Source organism: Lucilia cuprina, chromosome 2, assembly GCF_022045245.1.
Source record: "Lucilia cuprina isolate Lc7/37 chromosome 2, ASM2204524v1, whole genome shotgun sequence".
In the NCBI taxonomy this organism is placed as follows: domain Eukaryota; kingdom Metazoa; phylum Arthropoda; class Insecta; order Diptera; family Calliphoridae; genus Lucilia; species Lucilia cuprina.
In genome coordinates, this window is record NC_060950.1 from 47,679,289 (window position 1) to 47,701,235 (window position 21,947).

The 21,947-nt window shown below is 33.6% G+C and overlaps 1 protein-coding gene across 3 annotated transcripts in view; it reads right to left on the reverse strand.

Annotated features, from left to right (window-relative positions):
• The window catches only part of LOC111682451 (transcription factor stalky), a 280,671-nt gene that overhangs the window by 179,781 nt on the left and 78,943 nt on the right, over window positions 1-21,947 (reverse strand). For 2 of the 3 annotated variants that reach the window (XM_046945662.1, XM_046945656.1), the window contains exon 3: window positions 15,389-16,190. In XM_046945662.1, the coding sequence (XP_046801618.1) occupies window positions 15,389-16,190 (802 nt within the window). Of the gene's footprint in view, window positions 1-15,388; window positions 16,191-17,171; window positions 17,861-21,947 lie in introns of all 3 variants that reach the window. The other variant, XM_046945665.1, reaches the window with a different exon arrangement.

Below are 21,947 nucleotides of genomic sequence, written 5' to 3' on the forward strand. Positions count from 1 at the left end.
AAACTTTCAGTAAATTCTGATCGTCAACTAATTTTCTTGTACATTTCATTTAAATCGGACCAGTGGTTTATGAAATACGATGTAATTTACCATATAAATTATAATAGATAATAATGTCATTTTTCTGTTTGTTTAATTTTTTATACGATTTTGAATAAAAACCTTGCTTTAAATTACTTTTGGTAAATGACTCCTGAACAACACAAATAAAAAATTTCACTAGAATGGAGAAGAGAATTTAGGTATCCTTATACCATGTTTTTTTTATAATTTATTACAAGGGGCTGTTTGATATTGAAATATACACTATGACAGTTGACCTTTAACATTTTGGAAGACAACTCTGCACATTTTTTCGAATTTCCTCAGACAAAGAGTTCCGAATTCCGAGCAACTTTTAATACGATTTTCGTAACGAATTCTGACGGTAAGAATTTGTGGGAATACACAGTGTCGCTCAAACTGCGTAAATACGTTAAGCCAATTTTCAACAAAGAACGTGAGAGACCATATGCATAAGTCGAAAATTTAACCAGGAACTTGATGAATTAAAAAAAAACTGGAATAATATCAGAAATTGATACTAGTCATTGCGGCTCCCCTTTGGTCGTCATACCCAAAGCTGAAAGTTGGAGTAAACGAACGTCTAGTGGACGCATATAGCCCAATACGAAAAATTCAAGACATTTTTAACAGTTTACGCAATTCGAATTACTTTTGTAGATTAGATCTCTAAAGACTCAATAAGTGTTGTCTTTTAATCAAAAAAAAAAAAATCTAAAATTTATGGTCAAATATTACAGATAATTAAACTTCATCTTAATTTTTGTAGAAAGTGAGTTCTGATAATCGCCCAGAAGAGTTTCTGACGTGTCGTCTGGGGTGATGCGCAACATTTTTGTTTCATAATGTCTACTATAAAAAATTCAACTTCAGTCAAATCAGTCCATATTTGCAGATTTGTGAAGCTCTATTATACTTTTATAATCAATGTATTTTAACAGCAGTGTTGCCACTTTGGTTATTATTAACCAAAATTGGTTATTTTTATTTTGCATGTGTACATGTGAATTATTTTTTCGTTTTGGTTATTTTTTGCAAACAATTGAACTAAATGCTGTTTGCTTTTATTCAAAAAATAAAATTAAAAAAAACTTCTTTTATCTCAAGTTTTAAATCAATTATGTAAATATACATGTTTTGAATTTTGGTAATATGTTGAAGTTGTTTTTACTATTCAAAAAATTTTTATTACTACAATTTGTACATCTACTGGTTATACTTATGTGCACAAAGGTATTTAGCAAAAGTACCTATGAGTTTTCCACATATGAAATGAGTTGATTAAAATCATAACAACGCCGTAAAATAAATTAATTAACACTATTCAATCTAACACTGTAAATAATAAATCCTCTCTCTCCTTTTGGTGTATCCATGAACTTAAACTCACTTTTTGGGTCGATTCAACCTCGTCCGTCCTTACTTTAATATTTCTATTGGAACTTTTTATGTAAAGAACTCGCGATACTTATATGAAAAAAAAATTGGTGGGAATAGTCTACGTACTTAGTAGATTATGTCCTCCAAATTAAATTTAAAATTTAAAGTATAATTGCAACTTCTATACCTATTTGAAATTTTGCATAAACAATTATTGTGCTAATTTGCCGAAATTCTAAGATAAATGATTTAATAAGAATAAATAAAGTATTTTCTGCTGATTGATGCATGAACAGTATCACAATATCTTTAAAGTATTAATCAACTGGTATTTTTAAGTAACACAGCTAAGAAAAATGAAATTGTATTGTATACAAAAGTTGTAATAACATCTAAACTCATACGACGAACAATAATCGCGATATATGTAAAGATTTGATACTCATGTCCTTTGACTTCTACTATCACACCATGAATTTTAGTTCTTTATTTACATTTTCTCAATGATGTTGTATACTAGTTTTTATTTTACCGTTTTAAATTCTATAATTTGTCAATTTGTCGGATAATTTGGATAGATTACGTTTACAAATATTGCTGAAGTTATGAATGTAATGCTAACATCCGCTACATGGTATTATAATTTAAACCCAAATTTCGAACGAAATCTCCAAATCTGTTAATAAAATGGGAAGAATTTTTTAATTTAAAATTGTTCTCCAAAAAGTCGTATGTGGAATATTTTTAAATAACGCTAAAGCGCGTTAAAAACTCAGTTATTTTTTAAAATAAATATTAATTGCATTTGTTAAGGAATCTGCGAACAGACATATATTTATTGTTGAAATCACGATAGAGTAGAAAAGAAACAAGATAGAGATTTGGTCCATAATTGACCATACGTCTCATATAAAATCCTGTACACAAAATTACTTTAGCGCTCATAACTGTCTTAATAATACCACGAAATTTAACATAGTTCCACTTCAGAAAATGAAGTTGTTATTTTAAAGTCCAAATTTAAACATAAAACAAATAAAAATAATGTTGTTTACTTTTTTCTTAATTTGGTTATTTTTCATTCGAATTTTAGTTAGAAAAGAAATTTTGTTGTGGCAACACTGTTTAACAGTTAATTTTCAGTAATGCTAAATCGTCCTTTATAATTTCCTTGAACATTTTATTTAAATTGGTCCTGCAGTTTAAGAGATAAATAACATTTCCCATATACATAAATTGAAATTGATTCCCCTGTGTATTTTTTTGTTTGTTTAATTTTTCACCTTAAAACTTTACTTCAAATTACGTTTTAGTTAATAATTCCAGAACTACACGAGTCTCCATCGAAAAAGATTTCATTAGAATGTGTAATTGAGTTAACAGACTTTTTGGGATATTTTTTTCTTTTTCTATAGCTCTACACTGGTTTTTTCTAAACTTTAATTCTAACTCATCCTTTTTATTCTTAACATGCGCTTTCCAACGAAGTATTACGTCTAGGGTCATTCCCAAGTATTTAGCTGTATTTCCGTTTGGAATCTCAATTTCATCGATAAAGACTGGTTTACGTTTTTATTTGTTAAATTTACATGAATCGATTTTGAACTATTTAGTTTGATACACCATTTTTTAGTCCATTTAGTGCTAGTTGTAGTTTATTTCTTGCGACTTCAAAATCTTTTCCAGTTGAGATGAAAGTGTCATCTGCAAATTTGGCGGCAATACAATCTGAATCTACTGGTAAATCGTAAGTATACAGTAAGTATAATATTGGTCCCAGGATACTTCCCTGTGGGACTTATCGGATGAAAATTTGAGAATTCATCATTGACTTTAACACGGAAATATCTTTTTTTAGGTAAGATTCTAGCATTTCGCAGTATTGTATTGGTAAGAGCATGTATGTGTTATCCTATGTATTTGTTTTGTAGAGCATTTTTCAAGAAATTCAAATTGATGATTTGGTATAATATTTCTATTTGTAATTATACTTTTCAGCCTTTTACAGAATAGGTTTTCAAACAGTTTTCCTATCACCGGTAATAGAGATATTGGCGTATCTAAACTGGCCACTTACATACGGTTTTACTGGTTTTGGAATCATTATTATCTCAGCCACTTTTCAAAGACTTGGCATATATTTTAGATTTATTATAGCATTGAAGATTTTGGTTCATATTGCAAGTGCCTTGTGAGGCAATGTTTTAAAAGCTCAGCTGAAATTAAATCATATCCAGGGCTTTTTTTGCATTTTAGTAAACGGATTTCTTTTTTCACTTCGGATTTTGATAGTAAAGGTATTTCTTCATTCATCGTCGATAGGTATTTGCGTTTTCAATACATTTTTTAAGTATGTCCCAAAAACTTCCACATTTTCTTTGTTGGATTTGGCCCAGCTTCCATCATTTTTCTAATTGTGGGTGATTGATTTATTGGTCTCTTACGACTTTTGGTAGCATTCCATAAGGGGTAGTCTGTCTTATTATTATATGACAAATGTGATAGATAATGATTCATATTATCATTTTTGAATTTTTATATCGCTCTCTTCAGAGTTTGTGTCAGAGTAGGCATTTTTTGCACTCGTGAAAACAATTTTATTTTATTTTATTAAAGCCATAAAATCATAATGAAATTTCTGGAAATTTACCACTTTTTAAAAATTTACGAACATCTACAGGCAAACATAACTCTTTAAAGTTTACACTTTGACATTTTTGACGTAATTTTCTTTTAGAAGTAATCAAAGTTCTAATGTTTTGGGGATAGGATACATTACTGTAAATCTTAGGTTGAAGTTCTGGCGTGCATTTCCATGCGGTTTGTTGTAGGGTTGTTACAAAATTTTCGGCTTCATTTTCCCAATTTTATGTTGTGTGGATTTGAGTATGAGGTTTTAAATTATATTTAATATTTAATTTATATAAGTTCCTATCTGTGTATTTATTATACAAGACAGTATTCGGTACTTTTGATATTATACCGCAAGAGAATGTTAAATATATTAATGAATGATCAGAATTTAGATCAAAGCCATCATCTTTTTTAAGATTTAATTTTGATATTTTCCGGAAAAGAAAGAAATCAAGTAGATCCGGGATCTTGTTTGGATCCGTTGGCCAATATCTTGGATTTCCTGTGGACATAAAATTACATTCGGTATTTTTTAATGCTTTGTAGAGCTCTCTGCCTTTGGTGGTTGTTAATCTGGAACCCCAACGAGTGTGCACGTCAGATGATTGTGCTTTTCTATTAGTTGTTTATATTGGATGTATTATTGGCGAAAACGAAATATATGAGTTATTTATACCAGCTAGTAAAAAACTATTAAAATCTGCTAAATTAGAGCACTTGATGAGTTCTCAAAACTTATCGTTCTATATTAGATATGAATTGAGTTTCAATCATTTGGAAAACATTTGAATATTTAGCAAAATTTAAAGTTCTAGTAATATTTATAAAATGTCAGTAAAGATAAAAATACGTACAGTTTCCAACTCTATTTCGAAATGAGGTAATTTGCAAAACATACTTTTTTATTCTGTTAAAGAAAATTCCATTACTATATAATTTTATTAGCCGTTTTTTTAAACTGTTAGTTGATGTATTTTTTGAGAGCAATGTAAATATGTGCAAAACATTATTGAAATTTTAGATTTAAATAATATTATACAGTGCCTTGAAGATATTTTAAGAGTATCAAATAAGACTCGGCAGTATCACGGTACTTTTCAAAATCAAATAGTATCAAAAAGTATATATTTATGCAATTTTAACATATTTTTAAAATTTCAAAGAGCTATATTTTTGGTCTGGAACGGCATTCCGATCATGTCGTTGAATTGTGAAACACTTCCAAACATTAATATGAGTTGGAAAATTCATTAAAATCGGATAAATTCGAAAATCGCTATTTTTGTCCCTTTTGATATTTATTCTCCCTGTAGTAAAAATTTTGTATTAATCACAATAGTTTTTGATAACGTTTAAAACACCATATTAATATAGGCCATCAATTTGATGTACAGTTTCTTGACTTGAATGAGATATTTTTATACGTGCTTTGATACAAACCTTGACCACAAGGCAGTCCTTTGCATAATGGTTGTGTTTACCACACCTTAGACAAAGTCCATCGAGACATAACGTTTTAAAATCAACGTTGAATTTGTCTTTGTTTGAGAAGTTTTATTTGATTTGCGATTTTGTTTTTATACCCTTCACCTTCGTGAGAAGGGTATATATAAGTTTGTCATTCCGTTTGTAATTTCTATAATATAATTTTCCGACCCTATATAGTATATATATTCTGGATCCTTATAGATAGCGGAGTCGATTAAGTCATGTCCGTCTGTCTGTTGAAATCAGTTTTTAGAGGACCCCAGATATCGGCGAGATCCGAATCTTCAATAATTCTATTAGACATGCTTTCGAGAAGATCGCTATTTAAAATCAACAAAATCGGTCTATAAATAACGGAGATATGCGCAAAAATCCGAGGCAATCTCTGAGAATTTCATCAAAAAAGCCACATTGTTTTCATGCTTTGTTAAAAAAGCAACAACAACACTGTGAATTGAATAAAGATGTACATGTGCGTATGGAGATGTATTTGGTTTTATTTAGCTGTGTATTTTTTTTGTATGTTTGGATGCTGTTCTTTTCTCACGAAGGTGAAGGGTATAACAAGAACAAGGAGATAAAGCAGTAATATGTTGGTAATACAGCTCATATTTGTTTGAGGGTAGTAATACAGTTTGAGGGTGGTATTACAGTACAACGGTTAATATTTCTTTCTGCTACAGTTTATATTTGTTTGTGTGACATGTGTGCAGAGATACAAAATAAATAAAAATTGTTTCAAAACATGCTTGGTGAAGGGTATATAAGATTCGGCACAGCCGAATATAGAAATATTACTTGTTTTTCTTCCAAAATTTTGCTGATTTTACATTTTTTGAGTCGGGCTTTGCTGCTTCCATTGCAAGTGCTTTTGTTATGATTTCACAAAAGTTACACAATTTATTATGCAATAAATGTTCATTAAAATACTCCAACTTGTATGAATGTTAACAGGTGACGCAACGGCTCTAAATTTTCAAAGTGCATTTACAAGGGAAAAATCAATTTTTTCAGTTTTTGCTCAAATTTGGCCATTTGGGTTATGTTGATAGGATGATGTATACTACATCAAATCCGAAGAAATACTTATAGGCCAAAATCGGGTCTGTTGTGCGCTCCTTATCATGAGAAAAAAATGGAATTGAATTAATTATTTTTCAGTGTTCAGAAACTCAGTTTCCTGAACGTAGTTCCTAAGAATCTTCCAATCAGTGTTAGTCAGGAATATTATTTTCGGAATAACATCACTTCCAAAATACTTGGATCTAACTTCGACGAATGCCTGACAGTGGCAAAGAAAGTACACCAGAGTTGCACTGTCCTCTCCACTTGCTCTACTTACGTCTGAATTCGCACGTCCAATTTTGCATAAATGTGCTCGTAATCCTGTGTGTGCACTCAGAATACGTACTATCATCAGGGTAACCCCATAGGATTTTCGTGGTTCTACCCACTGTTTCATTATTCCAAGAAGCCTTATTGGATTCCCTCACCCATATTTTTAGTTCAGCTTTTGTTTCATTTGTCAGGTTAACTGTCTCGAGCTCCCTTCCCTTTCTTACAATCCAGTACGGTCTTAGATTTAGTTCTATCTCCTGATATATATTATTCTAATCCAATTTACGCATTCCGTTATTGGTCGTACTTCTGCCTGGAAGCTTGTGTTATGATTTGGTAAACGGTGGTATATTTCTGCTTCTGGATCTTCAATATAGAACTCACTTTATCTCCCAATTTAGAACCATCCGTGTAACAACGGTTCCTACTGGTATTTGCTCTAATGTTTCGCTTGACCGAGTCATTCTATCTGGGATCAGCGTTTCAAAGTTTCCGACATATTCTGTGCCTGGTATATGATCAGGCACGTCAGATGATTGTGTATAACCTTCCATTGTGTCCAGTATATATTGATGACGTGCCCTATAACCGCTTTTGGCCAGTTCACCTAAAGTAAAGAGCCGTTCGGCTGTGAGCGCCTCATATCTTAAATATGTTTCAATGGGTGGAATATCTAGCAACGTTTCCAGAACCTTGCTTAAAGTAGTACACATGGCACCACTTATACCCAAGCACAAGGAGCAGCTGAACTCCCTGTAGTAGTTTGCTATTGCATTTTTTGTCTTAGGCAGTCCACCAGATTATTGAAGCATAAGCTAGAATTGGTCTAATTACACTTTTATAAAGCCAATTTGTCATAGTAGGAATAAGTCCCCATTTCATGCCTATAGTTCTCCTACATATCGCACAGCACCGATGTGCTTTGTTGATCCTATCCTCTATGTGGTGTCTCCATTTCAATTTTCGGTCGAGGATTACACCTAAGTACTTAACTTTGTCTGTCACTGGGATCTTTTTGCCCAGGAAGCAAGGTTCTGTATTCGTAGAAATTTTTGTCTTTCTTGTGAAAAGACAGATTTCCGTTTTTTCCTGGTTAACATTGAGGTCTCTTGGTTGAGCCCAGCATAACCACCCACCTCCCCTTCCTCCAATATCGGTTCATCTATGTTATTCGATATATCGGTTGGGAAATGGGAGTCCATTAGGAGTTTCATTGTCTCCTCCATATCCTCCAGCCTTCTGTCCGTGTCATCGACCATAGATTCCGGTTTGGCATCAGTTTTGGATAGAAATTTTTTTTATCGTTTTTATACGTAATTAATGCTATCTTCTTATTCACAGAAAAGTTTCCAGGAGTCTCGTTTGGCTTTACGGACAACTTTCGTGTATTCACCAAGTTTACTACGATACTCATCCTAGTATACTGCGGTCTTTTTACGCCGTACCCGGTTAAATAGTTTGCGAAGATTCTTTCCAAGGGTTCGGATCTCCCCAAGGTTCGGACCGAACATTGTCCAATTAGTTTTAGACGTATTCCGAAACTTTATGGGCTTTGGCGACGGCCGTAGTACTTTGAATCTTATGTACCGATGGTCAGAAAAAAGTGCTCGTCCGAAACTGTCCAATCCTGAATTTCGTTTATAAGCTCTGAACATATAGTTATATCTAATACTTCTAACATGTTGTTATATCTAATACTTCTTCTCTGATTCTATTGACGAAGGTAGCTTTATTACCTAAGTTCAGTGTGAGCAAGACTTGTCCTCTGCGATTAGTGTTTGTACTACCCCAAGCTATATGGTGGAAGTTGGCATCACAACCTATTACAATTTTCTTATTTTTCCTTTGTGTCTCTTCGACCAGTTTCATTAGCTCCGACGTTTGTGGTAGTGTCGGAGAATTGAAAGGCAGATAAACAGATGTAAGGTGTATGTTGCCACGAACTTGCTTCAGCACCGTTGCATTCGAGTTGGATAATACTGTTGAGACGAGCGTTGATAGCCGTCTCACTCCGATGGAGGTTTATTTGGACAACCTCAGAAATTGTCATCTATTTAAATTTTCTTTTAGCGAGTTAGTGATCATCTTCCCACTCGTTGGATTTGACTGCTCCGTGTAAACTGAAGTGGCTATTGATGCAGTGGGTACCATTGATGACACTGCGGGGCCCTTATAAGGCATATGAAGAGTAGTTGTTTTAATCGACTCTTTCTTTGTTTCGGACAGCATTGCTGTTCTATCTTTTGATGAGTGAATGATTTCCTCCTCACTTTTAGGATTTGACGTCTCAAGATTACAAGCACAAAGGAAAAATAAGGAAATTGTAATAGGTTGTGATGCCAACTTCCACCATGTAGCTTGGGGTAGTACAAACACCAATCGCAACGGACAAGCCTTGATCACATCGAACTTTCCTCTGTGGTGGTTCGTCAAAATAACAAAAGTAAATTAATTAAAGAGTTTGTTTTGTAACCGGCAGTGTTTGCCGTTGGATACGCTATTGCTTTTGCCGATCTTACCTTAATAAGGGCAAAAGGAGATTTTTTGAATAAAATTCAAGGCAATGTAGTTGCCGATTTGAGTCTTAGTCTTAATCTGTTTTATTTGTGGCCAAGGGGCTCTTTTTATATAAAATTTACATATCTTCTTTACTATTCTAACTTATTCTAATTTACATTCTATCTTGCTTAATCCTATTCCATACATGCACTTATTCTAATTTCGACAGTTGCAACTTGAAGAGTTGACCAATCAGGTTGTCTTCCAATTGGGGAATTGAGTGACTTTAATAATGTCACTCAAACACCAATATGATCCCTTTAAGCATTCGTCACATTTCATTCAAGTGCAGCTTGATCGATTTTGTTTATGTTTGGAGTGTGCGGTGTATGTGTATGTACATGTGTGTGTTGATGTTTTTGTACAGTGGTGTGTAATGCAAGAGCACACTAAGACAGAAGACATTAACTCACACCTTTCAGTCCTTGTTCGCATTGCTGAGCAATTTAAAAAAGACATTAACTCACACCTTTCAGTCCTTGTTCGCATTGCTGAGCAATTTAAAAAAGCTAATCTTACTCTCAATGTAGCTAAGTCAAAGATCTGTGTCACAAAAGTTAATTATTTAGGGTACATAATCGGAAACGGTGGTATAAAGACAACCCCAGAAAAGGTGGAGTCAATCCGGAAATGGCCAACCCCGAAAAACATTAAGCAAGTCCGTGGCTTCCTGGGCTTAGCAGGTTGGTACCGCAGGTTTGTTGCTAATTTCTCTTCAATCGTTTTCCCAATAACAGAAGTATTGTCGACTAAAAGAAAATTTTGTTGGACTCCAGAAGCACAAGCATCCTTTGAACTTATAAAAAATTTATTAACAACCGCACCCATTCTGTCTAATCCTGATTTTTCAAAAAAAAATTATTTACAATGCGATGCAAGCGACTTTGGCATCGGTGCTGTGCTTGTGCAGTTTGACGATGACGGCAACGAAAAGCCCATAGCTTTCGTGTCGAAAAAGTTAAACACTGCACACAAAGCAACTATTCTGTCACCGAACGCGAATGCTTAGCAGCGCTAGAGGCAATAAAAAAAGTTCCGATGCTATTTGGAACTACAAGAATTCGAAGTCATTACTGACCATCTTCATTAGTTTGGTTAACGAAACAACAGGATGTGACAGGAAGGTTGGCGAGATGGGTCTGGAAGCTCCAAGGCTATAAATTTTCGATTAGTCACCGTAAGGGAAAGGAGAATGTGGTACCTGATGCTTATCTAGGGTTTCTTTCGATGAAGTAGGTGCAATTGAATATATGGAACCGGAAATAGACCTGTCGTTTCAGTTGTAATGTTTTTTTTCTGGTATCGGGTACGGGCATAGCTTCCATTAAGGATATTCGGTTATGACAGACTTAAGGGGAATGTGTCTAAACAATCTCTCATCTACGATTTGGAAATCGGGGAACTTATTGCCATGCTGTTGAACTTCTCTTAATTTCAGTGGATGAGTTACTTCATTGTCAGGTGATAGTACATCGGCAACTACATGTAACTTTCCACGCCGATATTCGATTTGAAAATCGAACTGCTACAATTCCAGGTACGGATTCAATTTTCCGAACTGCCAGGCATTCCTGTTCGGTGGCATAGTATTTTCGTTTGGCATAATTGAACGTCCAACTAGTATATGAAATCACGCTGTTCATTTATCCGGGTTCCAAATATACAAAGTTTAAGTTAATGCTCATTATAATGGTACCTCAATAGTAGATGAAATTTACATTGTTTCTGAAGACCGAAACTATGTAAGGGTCTAGGTTGTTATATTAACTTCGATACGAAAACGCATGTTAAACACTGTTTATTAACAAGGTACAAAGAGAAAATTCTAATTTTTCTGCTTTTTGGTGACTCTCGGACTACCACGTCAATCAAAGAGGGTTAATGTTTCTAGCATATAGGAGTATATAGGCGAAACTAATTGTCAAAGACCAAACTGGTGAGAATGTATTAATAGAAGCACAAAAATAAACACAGTTGTTCAAAAGGTACTAAATAAGAAATGTATTTTTTGGACGTTATTCTTTGTGTGTTATTAATGGAATTTTATATGGCAGTGACTGAAAATATTAGTTATTTATTTTTTTGAAAAGATATTTTATCTCAAACAATATTATAAACACGTCTTTTTGTTATTTTTTTTCTGCACTAATGCAAAATGAAAAAATGTATGTAAAATACTTTTTTAATTTTGAATACTAAAATGTACAACTTTTTATTTTCAGTTTTAATTAAAATGATATGTCAAAGAATAAAATATATTTTTTCTTTTCGTTTGTAAAATATAAATTATTTTCGGGGTTTTAAATAAATAAAAAGTGTTTTAAAATGTTTATTTATCATATTTTTATACCCACCATCAAAAAAGATGGGGGGTATATTGTTTTTGTCATTCCGTTTGTAACACATTGAAATATTCGTCTAAGACCCATAAAAGTATATATATTCTGGGTCCTTATTAGATTCTAAGACGATCTAGCCATGTCCGTCCGTCTGTCCGTCTGTCTGTCTGTTGAAAACACGATAGAGTCCAAACGGAAGTAGCTAGCGAGCTGAAATTTTGCACAGATACTTATAGTTGATCCAGTTTGTTTGGTATTGAAAAGGGCAATATCGGTCCACGATTTCGCCTACCCCCCATATAAAGTCCCCTTCAGAAAATGACTTTATCGCCAATAACTGGCTAAGAGAAGCATCAATAGCAGTGAAATTCGACACAAACATGTTTTATAAAGACATAAATCTGTTCATAGAATTTCATAAGGATCGGTCCATAATTGACCCTACCCCCCATACAAAGTACCCTTCAGAAAATGACTTTATCGTTCACAACTGACTAACAGATGCATCAATAGCGGTGTAATTCGGCACAAACATGTTTAATGGTGACATAAATCTCTTCGTAGAATTTTATAAGGATCGGTCCATAATTGATCCTACCCCCCATATAAAGTCCCCTTCAGAAAATGACTTTATAGCCAATAACTGGCTAAGAGAAGCATCAATAGCAGTGAAATTCGACACAAACATGTTTTATAGGGACATAAATCTGTTCATAGAATTTCATAAGGATCGGTCCATAATTAACCCTACCCCCCATACAAAGTACCCTTCAGAAAATGACTTTATCGCTCACAACTGCCTAACAGAAGCATCAATAGCGGTGTAATTCGGCACAAACATGTTTTATGGGGACATAAATCTTTTCGTAGAATTTTATAAGGATCGGTTCATAATTGACCCTACCCCCCATATAAAGACCCATTCAGAAAATGACTTTGTCGCTCATAACTGGCTAAGAGAAGCATCAATAGCGGTGAAATTCGGCACAAACATGTTTTATGGTCTCATAAATCTCTTTGTGGAATTTTATAAGGATAATTGACCCTATACATAATTGACCCTATCCCACCTATAAGGTCCCTTTCAGAAAACGACTTTAATGCTCATATCTACCTTAAGAAGCATATATATAACGATAATATTCGACATATAAAAGTTTTATGGGAACTAAAATCATTTTCTTAAATGAGTCCATTATTATATGATGAGTCCATTATTATGTAACCCCCTAATAATGTGCCCTTTAGACAACGAATTCAACGCTCATTACTACAAAAGAAAAAAGTTCGGTGTTACCGAACAAAGTTCGGGTTCGGCCGAACTTTCAAATTTACCGAAGTTCGGGTTCGGTGTTCGGTACCGAACGAAATTTTGAGTTCGGTCGGACTCTAGCGTTTAGTTCTTACAAGTTTGTTTTATTCTCTCAGACCTCGTCTGTGTGAAGAGAATAAAAATTCTCGTCAGTTTCGCCTATATGTACTGCTATATGGTTCCTAGTATCAATGTTACAGAAAATTCATAAAGTACCTTTTAAAGAACGAAAAAGTACCAAAGGTTCCCTTTTATAAGTTCTCATTTACATCGGGATCTAAGGAGTGAGATCGAAAAATTCTTAACACACATTTTTCATTACATTTTTCAACCAAAGTATTATTTGAATTTTTTTTTTTTTGATCAAGTTACCTTTGAAAAACATGTCAGTTATTATGTGTAATGTCAATTATATTAATTTTTTTGTTAATCTGATTAAAATGAGTGACCAGAAAAAAGTGCGTACTGAAATTATTAAATATTTTCAACTAAACCCAACTTGGTCTTACAAAAAGTTGGCCAAGCATACAAAGGTCTGCCGTCAAACTGTTTCCAATGTTATTAAACAGTACCGGGAGAACTTGTCAGTTGATAGAAAACCTGGTTCAGGTAGAAGGAATGGTCCACATGATGTTTCTAAAGCCAAAAAAATAGAACGCATTTTCAAAAGAGCTCCCAACACATCCGGTAGGAAAGCAGCTCGGTTAGCTCAGTGCTCGGACTATTTGGTACGAAAAGTTAAAGCTAATGCAGGTTTAAAAACATACAAGGCTCAAAAAGTTCCTGACAGGAACGCTGCTAAAAATTTAGAGGCCAAAAACAGAGCACGGAAATTGAAGTCAAGTTTTATAAAAAAATATTCTTGCTGCATAATGGATGACGAAACGTATGTTCTGGCAGATTTTTCGCAACTTCCAGGTCAAAAGTTTTATGTTGCTGATGCTCGAGGGAATGTTGAAGAAAAGTTTAGGACCCAAAAGCAGACAAAATTTTCCAGAAAGTTCTTGGTATGGCAAGCAATATGCAGTTGCGGCAAAAGAAGCCAATCATTTGTTACAACGGGCTCTATAAATACCGAAATTTACATCAATGAATGTTTACAAAAAAGGCTGCTTCCATTCATAAGACTTCATAATGTGTCCACTTATTTTTGGCCTGATTTGGCATCCTGTCACTATGGTAAACAAGCCCTTGAGTGGTACAAGAACAATAATGTGGTATTTGTACCAAGAGAGGCAAATCCTCCAAACTGCCCGGAGCTAAGGCCAGTGGAGAGATATTGGGCTCTTGTTAAAAGAGAATTGAAGAGTACAAAAAAGGTGTCCAAAAGTGGGTAGATTTTAAACGGAGATGGACTACATGTTCGAGCAAAGTGACAGAAAGCACTACAAAAACGTTAATGGAAGGGTTTCCGAAACGGGTTCAAAATTTCATCACTAGTGATTAAAACTATAAAAATATTTTTTTTTTGTAAATTGTAATAATAATTTGAATCAAATAAAAAAATAAAGCTGTAAGTTTAGTGGTTTTTTTTTTATAAACATATATGTATGTTAAGAATTTTTCGATCTCACTCCTTACATGCTTAATTTAATGTTTTTAGGTTCGTAATTTAAAAAAGAATGAAATTTTCATTCTCATGTCTCACATTTTTGTTTTTATCCCCGTTATTTGTGAACCAATTTTGCTGATTTTAAATAGCGGTTTTCTGAAGGTAGGTCTGATAAAATTATTGTAGATTCAGATCTCAGATCAGTGATATACATACAGTACATATGTATAGAATATCACAGTGAAGTTATCAGAGAAATACTAAATTTGTATGTTCAGGATAGCAATTTTCCCTTCGAGGGAAATTTAAATTTTAAGAGAACAAAATTTTTACTTCTATTGGCAATAGGAGTGTATGTCTATAAGGAAACGTACTGAAAAAAGAACTATGGTACTGAATTTTGCACGCCTGAAGTTTTTTAAAAAATAGTAAACTGTAGAATTGCAAGTTACAATCAGAAAGATTGCTTGATGCGTACAATACTTAAATTATGTCTACTTTCTATTCTTGTATGCGTCATAAGCGGAAGACAAACATGTCAGCTGATTTTGACAATCTATATTGTTTTTAATGTGCATTTAACAATTTTAAAAATTAATTAAATTGTGAAACAAATAAAAGCTGTAGAAAAAATGCGAAGTTTTTTATAAATAAAACAAAAAATGTGAAGTAGGTATGAATATTTCTAATCCTCAAATGGAGTTATAAGCTTTTTACTATTACCTGCTGATCTTGCTAAAGCTTGCCATAACTGTGTGGTAGCTGCATCAGTGCCATGTTCTTCAGATGTAAGACTATCAGGAGACGTACGTTCAAAGCGAATTTCAGTTTCTATATTCAACATTTTGGTCTTTGGGTCAGATTGAGTATTTGTGTATGGTAAACCGGAATTTTCAGTAAAATTAAAAGCATTTGTGTCAAGTTTTCTCTCCAATTTGGTTTCCTTAGTAATTTGATTTTCCAAGCAATCTTCATGGGATACTATTGATTTTTCCTGTTGCGAATAAAAATCTATGAAGTTTCTTAAATCACATCTGGAATCTTTTTTTGATAAATCCATTTCAATATCTGAATTTACTGGACGTTTATCTTTTATCACAGAATTTAAAATACTAGAATCTATAGATGAACATAATCTTGGAGATTGAGGATTCGAGCAGGGAGGTGATATTATCACTTTTTTACTTATATCCATAAGAACAGCGGCGGTTTCCAGTTGTTGTTGTAAACATTGGCTTTTCTCATTATTAACGTCTATATTCGAAGTTGGTTCCTTATTTTCTGAATGATAATTTAGTTTTTCAACTATTGTAAAATTGTAATCTTGATTTAAAATTTCTTGAGGGCTTTTTTGTGTTTTAGGTAATGATTTAAAAGTTTTTGTCTTTCCCTCTGTAGGGGAATCATTCTTAGAGAATGCACATAACTCCGTTAACGCCTTAGCTGCCATTTGTTCAGATGAAGATTTACTGCATGTTGCTGAAGATAGGAGGTCGTTGAAATACGTATTAATATCTTCAGAGTTCTATAAAAAAAATTTATAACTTCATAAATTATTTATTCACTATATTAGGAATCAAAATCTAAATGAAATGCAAGATTAAAATACTTTTAATATTATTATAATTTTTATTTCCAATGTAACGAACGGTCGTAATTACAAAGTGCTCTAGCTAGAACACAAATTACTTTAAAGATTGTGCAAACAAATCAAATAAAGTACTTCAAAATATAATGAGTAAAAAACTTAAACTTTGAAGTCAAAAAAAAAAAAAATTAAGATTTCTTAATTTCTAGCAATGTAAAAATATAAAAAAATAAAATATTAAAAATTAAAACTAATAAAAAATATCAAATTGAGATAAAGCGGTTATAGGCCCAGAAATAACGGAATTTGTAAATCAAATTAGAATAAATATGGCGCACACAAGGTTTAATATATATACCAACAGTAATCAGACAATCTCCATATTGGATTGTAAAAAAGCTTTATCTGAATATTCTCCCAGAGTTACCTGGCCACTCACTGAACGACATTTATAGAGACGCCATCAATACCGCCCACCGCCTATAGCAGAAATTGAGAAAAGTTGCTCTGGCACAACTGAGATCGGGATGGAGCAACGGGTCAACTCCTACTGGTCCCGCATAGACCGTGCCATCTTTAATATATGCCCAGCATTTGGACAGGGTCCCCATGATGCCCACTATATATTCAACTGGCGAGCCCACCCTACTTTACCCTATTGAAGTAGCCCAGTTTCTTGGCTTTTACATAAATACAGAACCCTCGGATTAAAAATTGTACAGTTTAAGCTGTTACAACAACAAGGTTTTTTCCCTAGTTGGGCAAAACATGTCGGCAATTTTGCTCAAACTCCTCTTAATTATAGCTGGCGTTGAACAAAATCCAGGTCCTGACATCTGGTTTAGTTCAATATGTCGTGAACGCAGAAAGCGTAACACCACCTCAGTTCAATGCACCGTTTGTAATAACTGGTCTCACCTGAAAAAGTGCTCAGGACCAACCAGCCTCTGCGACTGGTTTTCATTGGAACAGTTTGTAGTTCACAGCCCCAAAACCCCCGCACTAATCCCCCCTACAATGATGATCCCAAACTCCTCTCCCCGTACTGAATATTGTCCAAACAACATTCTCCAGACCAAATATTGTCCATAATAAAACCCCCGGACACAGCGGATCACAACAATTACGTTGGAGATGTTCTGTTTGTCAGGATGTAATTGGTAGGAACATAATATCAGTTCAGTACAATGGCTGTAAAGACTGGTGCCATATAAGAATATGCTCAGGTTTACGCTCGCACAAAGACTGAAGTCATAGCTTTTTAGCTGCCTGTTGCGTAAATAATCCCCCGGCGACAGTTGCCACCCCAGCCACACATGTACATGTATACTAGAGTGGGTCGAAAAAAAGTTGAGTCAGTCACCCCCTACGATTAGAGATATGTTAATAACATTTTTAAAAATATAAAAAATATATATATGGATATACCGCCCTTTTTGTTTTTTATATATTATGCCGCCATTCCGATCGTAACATATGATATATCAATATTTATGGCTTGGATGCAGCTACAATTCACCTGTAGATGATTTTTAAATTAGACTAACATTCTATGCCCGACTTCTGATATCTCGGATACTTCCGCAAAATCTAAAGTTGTGGCTATACTGGAATAAAGTACATTTAATTACATGAAATATAGGCTTTTAAAATGCTCACTTTTATGCCTAAAGAGCTATTATACAGGTATATAAAAATACCTGTATAGTTCTTAATACAAACAATTAATTTTATAGGGATATGGTCGAAAACAATTTTTTAAATTAATTTTCCATACAAAAATTGCATCCTACTCCCTATATTAACAAAAGAAATATCATTTTATTCAGCATTTTTAATATATAAATATAAATTAACTTTTAATTTTATAAAAATCTATAAAAAAATTCAGTGTTAAGTTATATAAAAATGTTTTTCATGTTTTTTTCATACAACTACTTGTATGTTTCTTTATTTAACAATTTTTAAAAATGTTTTTATGAAATGTGATAACTTTTTGATGATAAATTAGCTAATTTATTTTTTCTTTTAAAATTAGGTGTCTGATTTATTTTCTTATAACAGATAGATTTTTAGAATTTCATACTGATTGTAGTGTTTTAGAGGGAATTAATGACCTTGAAGCCATTTATTAAAGCTCGAAAGCCCTATTCGAGGAGTACGGTTTTATGAGGGCTAGTGGAATAATGTTCTGATTTAATATATAGTTTCAAAAACTTCTTTCGAATTATATGGAAAATTTTGACTTGCAGTTTGATTACAAGTCAGATGGACAAAGCTAAACCACTATAGTGCTATAGAATATAATAAACTTTTCTCTTTTTCAATAAGAAGTAGGAAGGGTTTGTAACTGAAAAAAAATTGTATAATTTATTAAAAAAAGTGTTTTCGACGCTTTTTCTGGCAAATTGATTATTCGTTGTGAGAACGGTTGATAATGAATATATGAACATTTTTAAATATCTATAAAATAGCTGTTAATGCATAAAAGTGAACATTTCAAAAGCCTTTATTTCATATAATTAAAGGCTCTTTATTATTGTATAGCCACAATTTCAGATTTTGGGGAAGGATCCGATATATGAGAAGTCGGGTATAGAATGTTACGTCTAATTTAAAAATCGTCTAAGGGTGAAATGTAGCTACAGCCAAGCCATAAATATTGATATATCATATGTAACGATCGGACTTAAAATGATGACGTAATATATAAAAAAAAATAATTTTTATATTTTTAGAAATGTTATTAACATATCTTTAATTCTAGGGGGTGACTGACACAACTTTTTTTGTCCATAGAGACCGACCCACTCTAGTGTACACTCACCTGAATCTACCCCAACTACAATAACAACCCCCGGCAATAACACCATAACAAATGCCTAGTATATTAAATATATCACAATATCGGCACCCCCAAGCGGCAGATGCAATTCGGGAATTCCCAACAAACTTTTAAGATCATGCAGTTAGACTGTAATTCCCAACAAACTTTTAAGATCATGCAGTTAGACTGTAATGGTCCTAGAATCCCGAATAGCAGACCAAACTTTCCAACTCAGGCACCACGTTTGGCAGAACAACGCGATCACCTTCACGAGCATAACGGCACAAATTGACTCATCGTCGACGAACATCGCCGCAACAAATGGTTTTTATTAAAAGTTTATCTGGCAACAATAGGAACCAAAACCTCAAAAACCTGCTAAAAAATGCGGAACATAATTCTGCAGGCAATTTATCGAACACCCCGCCACGCAGAGCCGGGCCAAAAGAGTTATAGTTGGGAGAACTAAGAATCTCAGACATACTCCTTCACTCCCCGTGAAGTCGAGAACATAATCTCCAAATCAAACTACATCGCCTTGAATTTTATTTCATTATCTCCTTTTTCAATTGTCGAGGTTAGATCGGAAAAAGTGTTAGCGTAACCAACGCAAACACTGCCGGTTACAAAACTAAATCATATTTATCTTATTTATATAAAAACATGATCTACCAGACACTCTAGAACCACCTTGGCACAATTAAGAGCAGGCTGGTGCAGTTTCCTCAACTGCTACTGTGAACGTATCGTTTCAGGCACTTTAAATAGTTGCCCAGCCTGTCATCAAAGTCCTCATGACACGGTGCATTTTTTCAATTGTCCCGCTATGTCTACAAATTTGCGCCCCATATACCTATGGTGAAGAACGACTGAGGGGCGCAGTTTCACAAACTCAAACTCAAATAATTAAGTATTTATTTTTCTAATTTCAGGAAATAACTATCGAACAGTTACAACAACAACACCCGTTCCCTGACAGCCGTACCGGAATGACCAGAAATTCTCGGCCAAGGGCTGTCAACACCAGGGGGATCAATCGCCATAGGGGCACATCTGCCAAAGCGAATAACTTGAAAACTGAGTAAACGATTTTATCGCATTATCGAATTTTGTTTTCGTTTATCGATTATCTATCATCCCTGAAAATTTGAAACATTAACTTTACATATGATGGGAGGCAGACATGATTAATTGTTTTTCAAAGGGCTGTGAAAATTATTTTACTGTGTGTACTTTTTGTGCTAACTTTTTTAGTTTTTGTGATAGAAAAAATATATTGGTCAGTATTAGAACGACAATAGTGGTGAACAGTAAGACTTAATAATATTTTCTATAATATAATTTGAAGCCCGAAAAAAATTTAAACTAAACCCCAGAACTGCCCGTGGGACATATGCGCCAAATATATGTAATGCTTGTGATGTAGAACAAAATATGGTTAAAATATAGAAAAAATCACTAATAATTTGTTTTAATATTTTTGTTAAGTTTTGTGATATAAACAATAAATATCTGGTTTATTACACTTTGTTAAATGAATTAAAGTATAAAACAGCAAAATAAGTTTTTATTTTTGTAATTTTTCCTTTTATTTTACTAATGGCAAATCTGTCCCATTCCCTTGGCGCATTTACCCCATGAATGGGATGGTATCGCCGTTTTTGGTCAGTGCGGAAAAGTTAAAAAAATATGTACAGGAGGATGACTTAGGAAAGATTGAAAGGGATAAAACTAAAGCACACATATCTAAGTATCCGAACCAAGAAACAAATTAAGAATATGTATTGTGGTTTTAATTTGAGGCCGTCTCAAAAAAAAGTAGCGTATGGTCCCCCTTCTACCCCACTCAGCAAAAAAAGAACTTCCAAAGAAGGGAAAAAGAAGTAGAATTAACTCCATGGAATACTGGGTTGTCATAGGTGACATGTCCTTATTATTTGATTCCAAATTCACTACATCTGAAGTCATTCTCACGCCTTTATCAATTTACTCATTAAAATAATATTGGTTTAATTAAAAAAAATTCAGTACAACAAATATACCTTAAATTATAGTTATTAGGAAGTAAATTTGTAGTATTATAGAATAAAGCTAATTTGATTTAAATAATATTAACATAAATAAATTACACATTTATCAATTAACTCCAAAATAAAATTGGTTTAATTCAAAAAATTTCAGTTCAAAAAAATATACCTACCTACACAAATTGGATTCTTTTCGATTCTCTAGAAGTCAATAAACACCACTTCCACAGAAGCTAAAAGAATCATTGTGCTACTTTTGATGTGGTGATAAATGCTAAACTCTTTTGGAAGTACCTTCGTATGACGCTGGGTAGCTTCATAAAGTATATCTAAATTAACGATGAATTAACGCTGTACTACAATTTAAATAGTTTTTGTTAATAAACACTTTTTTAAAAATAAATTAATCCAACAGAAAAATCGAAACATTTAAAATGAATAACAAACAAGAACAAAAATTATTTTAGTGCCGCTCATGGAGTTTTCCAATTTTTTCCTACCGAGCGCGTCCCCGGGTGGCGGATAGGGGGTGGTGATGGACCATCTGTCCTCTCCCAGCTTTAATTTCACTTAAGCTGAGTGAGGGCAGATTGTTCACCACCTGGGAATATTATATTCCCCGCGGACCAAAAAACTGGAAAAAAAACAAATAAGGAAAATAAAAATAAAACCCAGTACCGTCGGCAAGTGTTGATCTACTCGCGAGTCACGTGTCGTCGTCATCCTGCAATCGTGAGCAGAATACTACTACGGAGGTGGGTACCTTGGCCTCCGTGGCGGACAATGCGTCAAGTGCACAGCATGCCGCTGGCAAAAATATAGGGGTGAAAGAGAAGGATG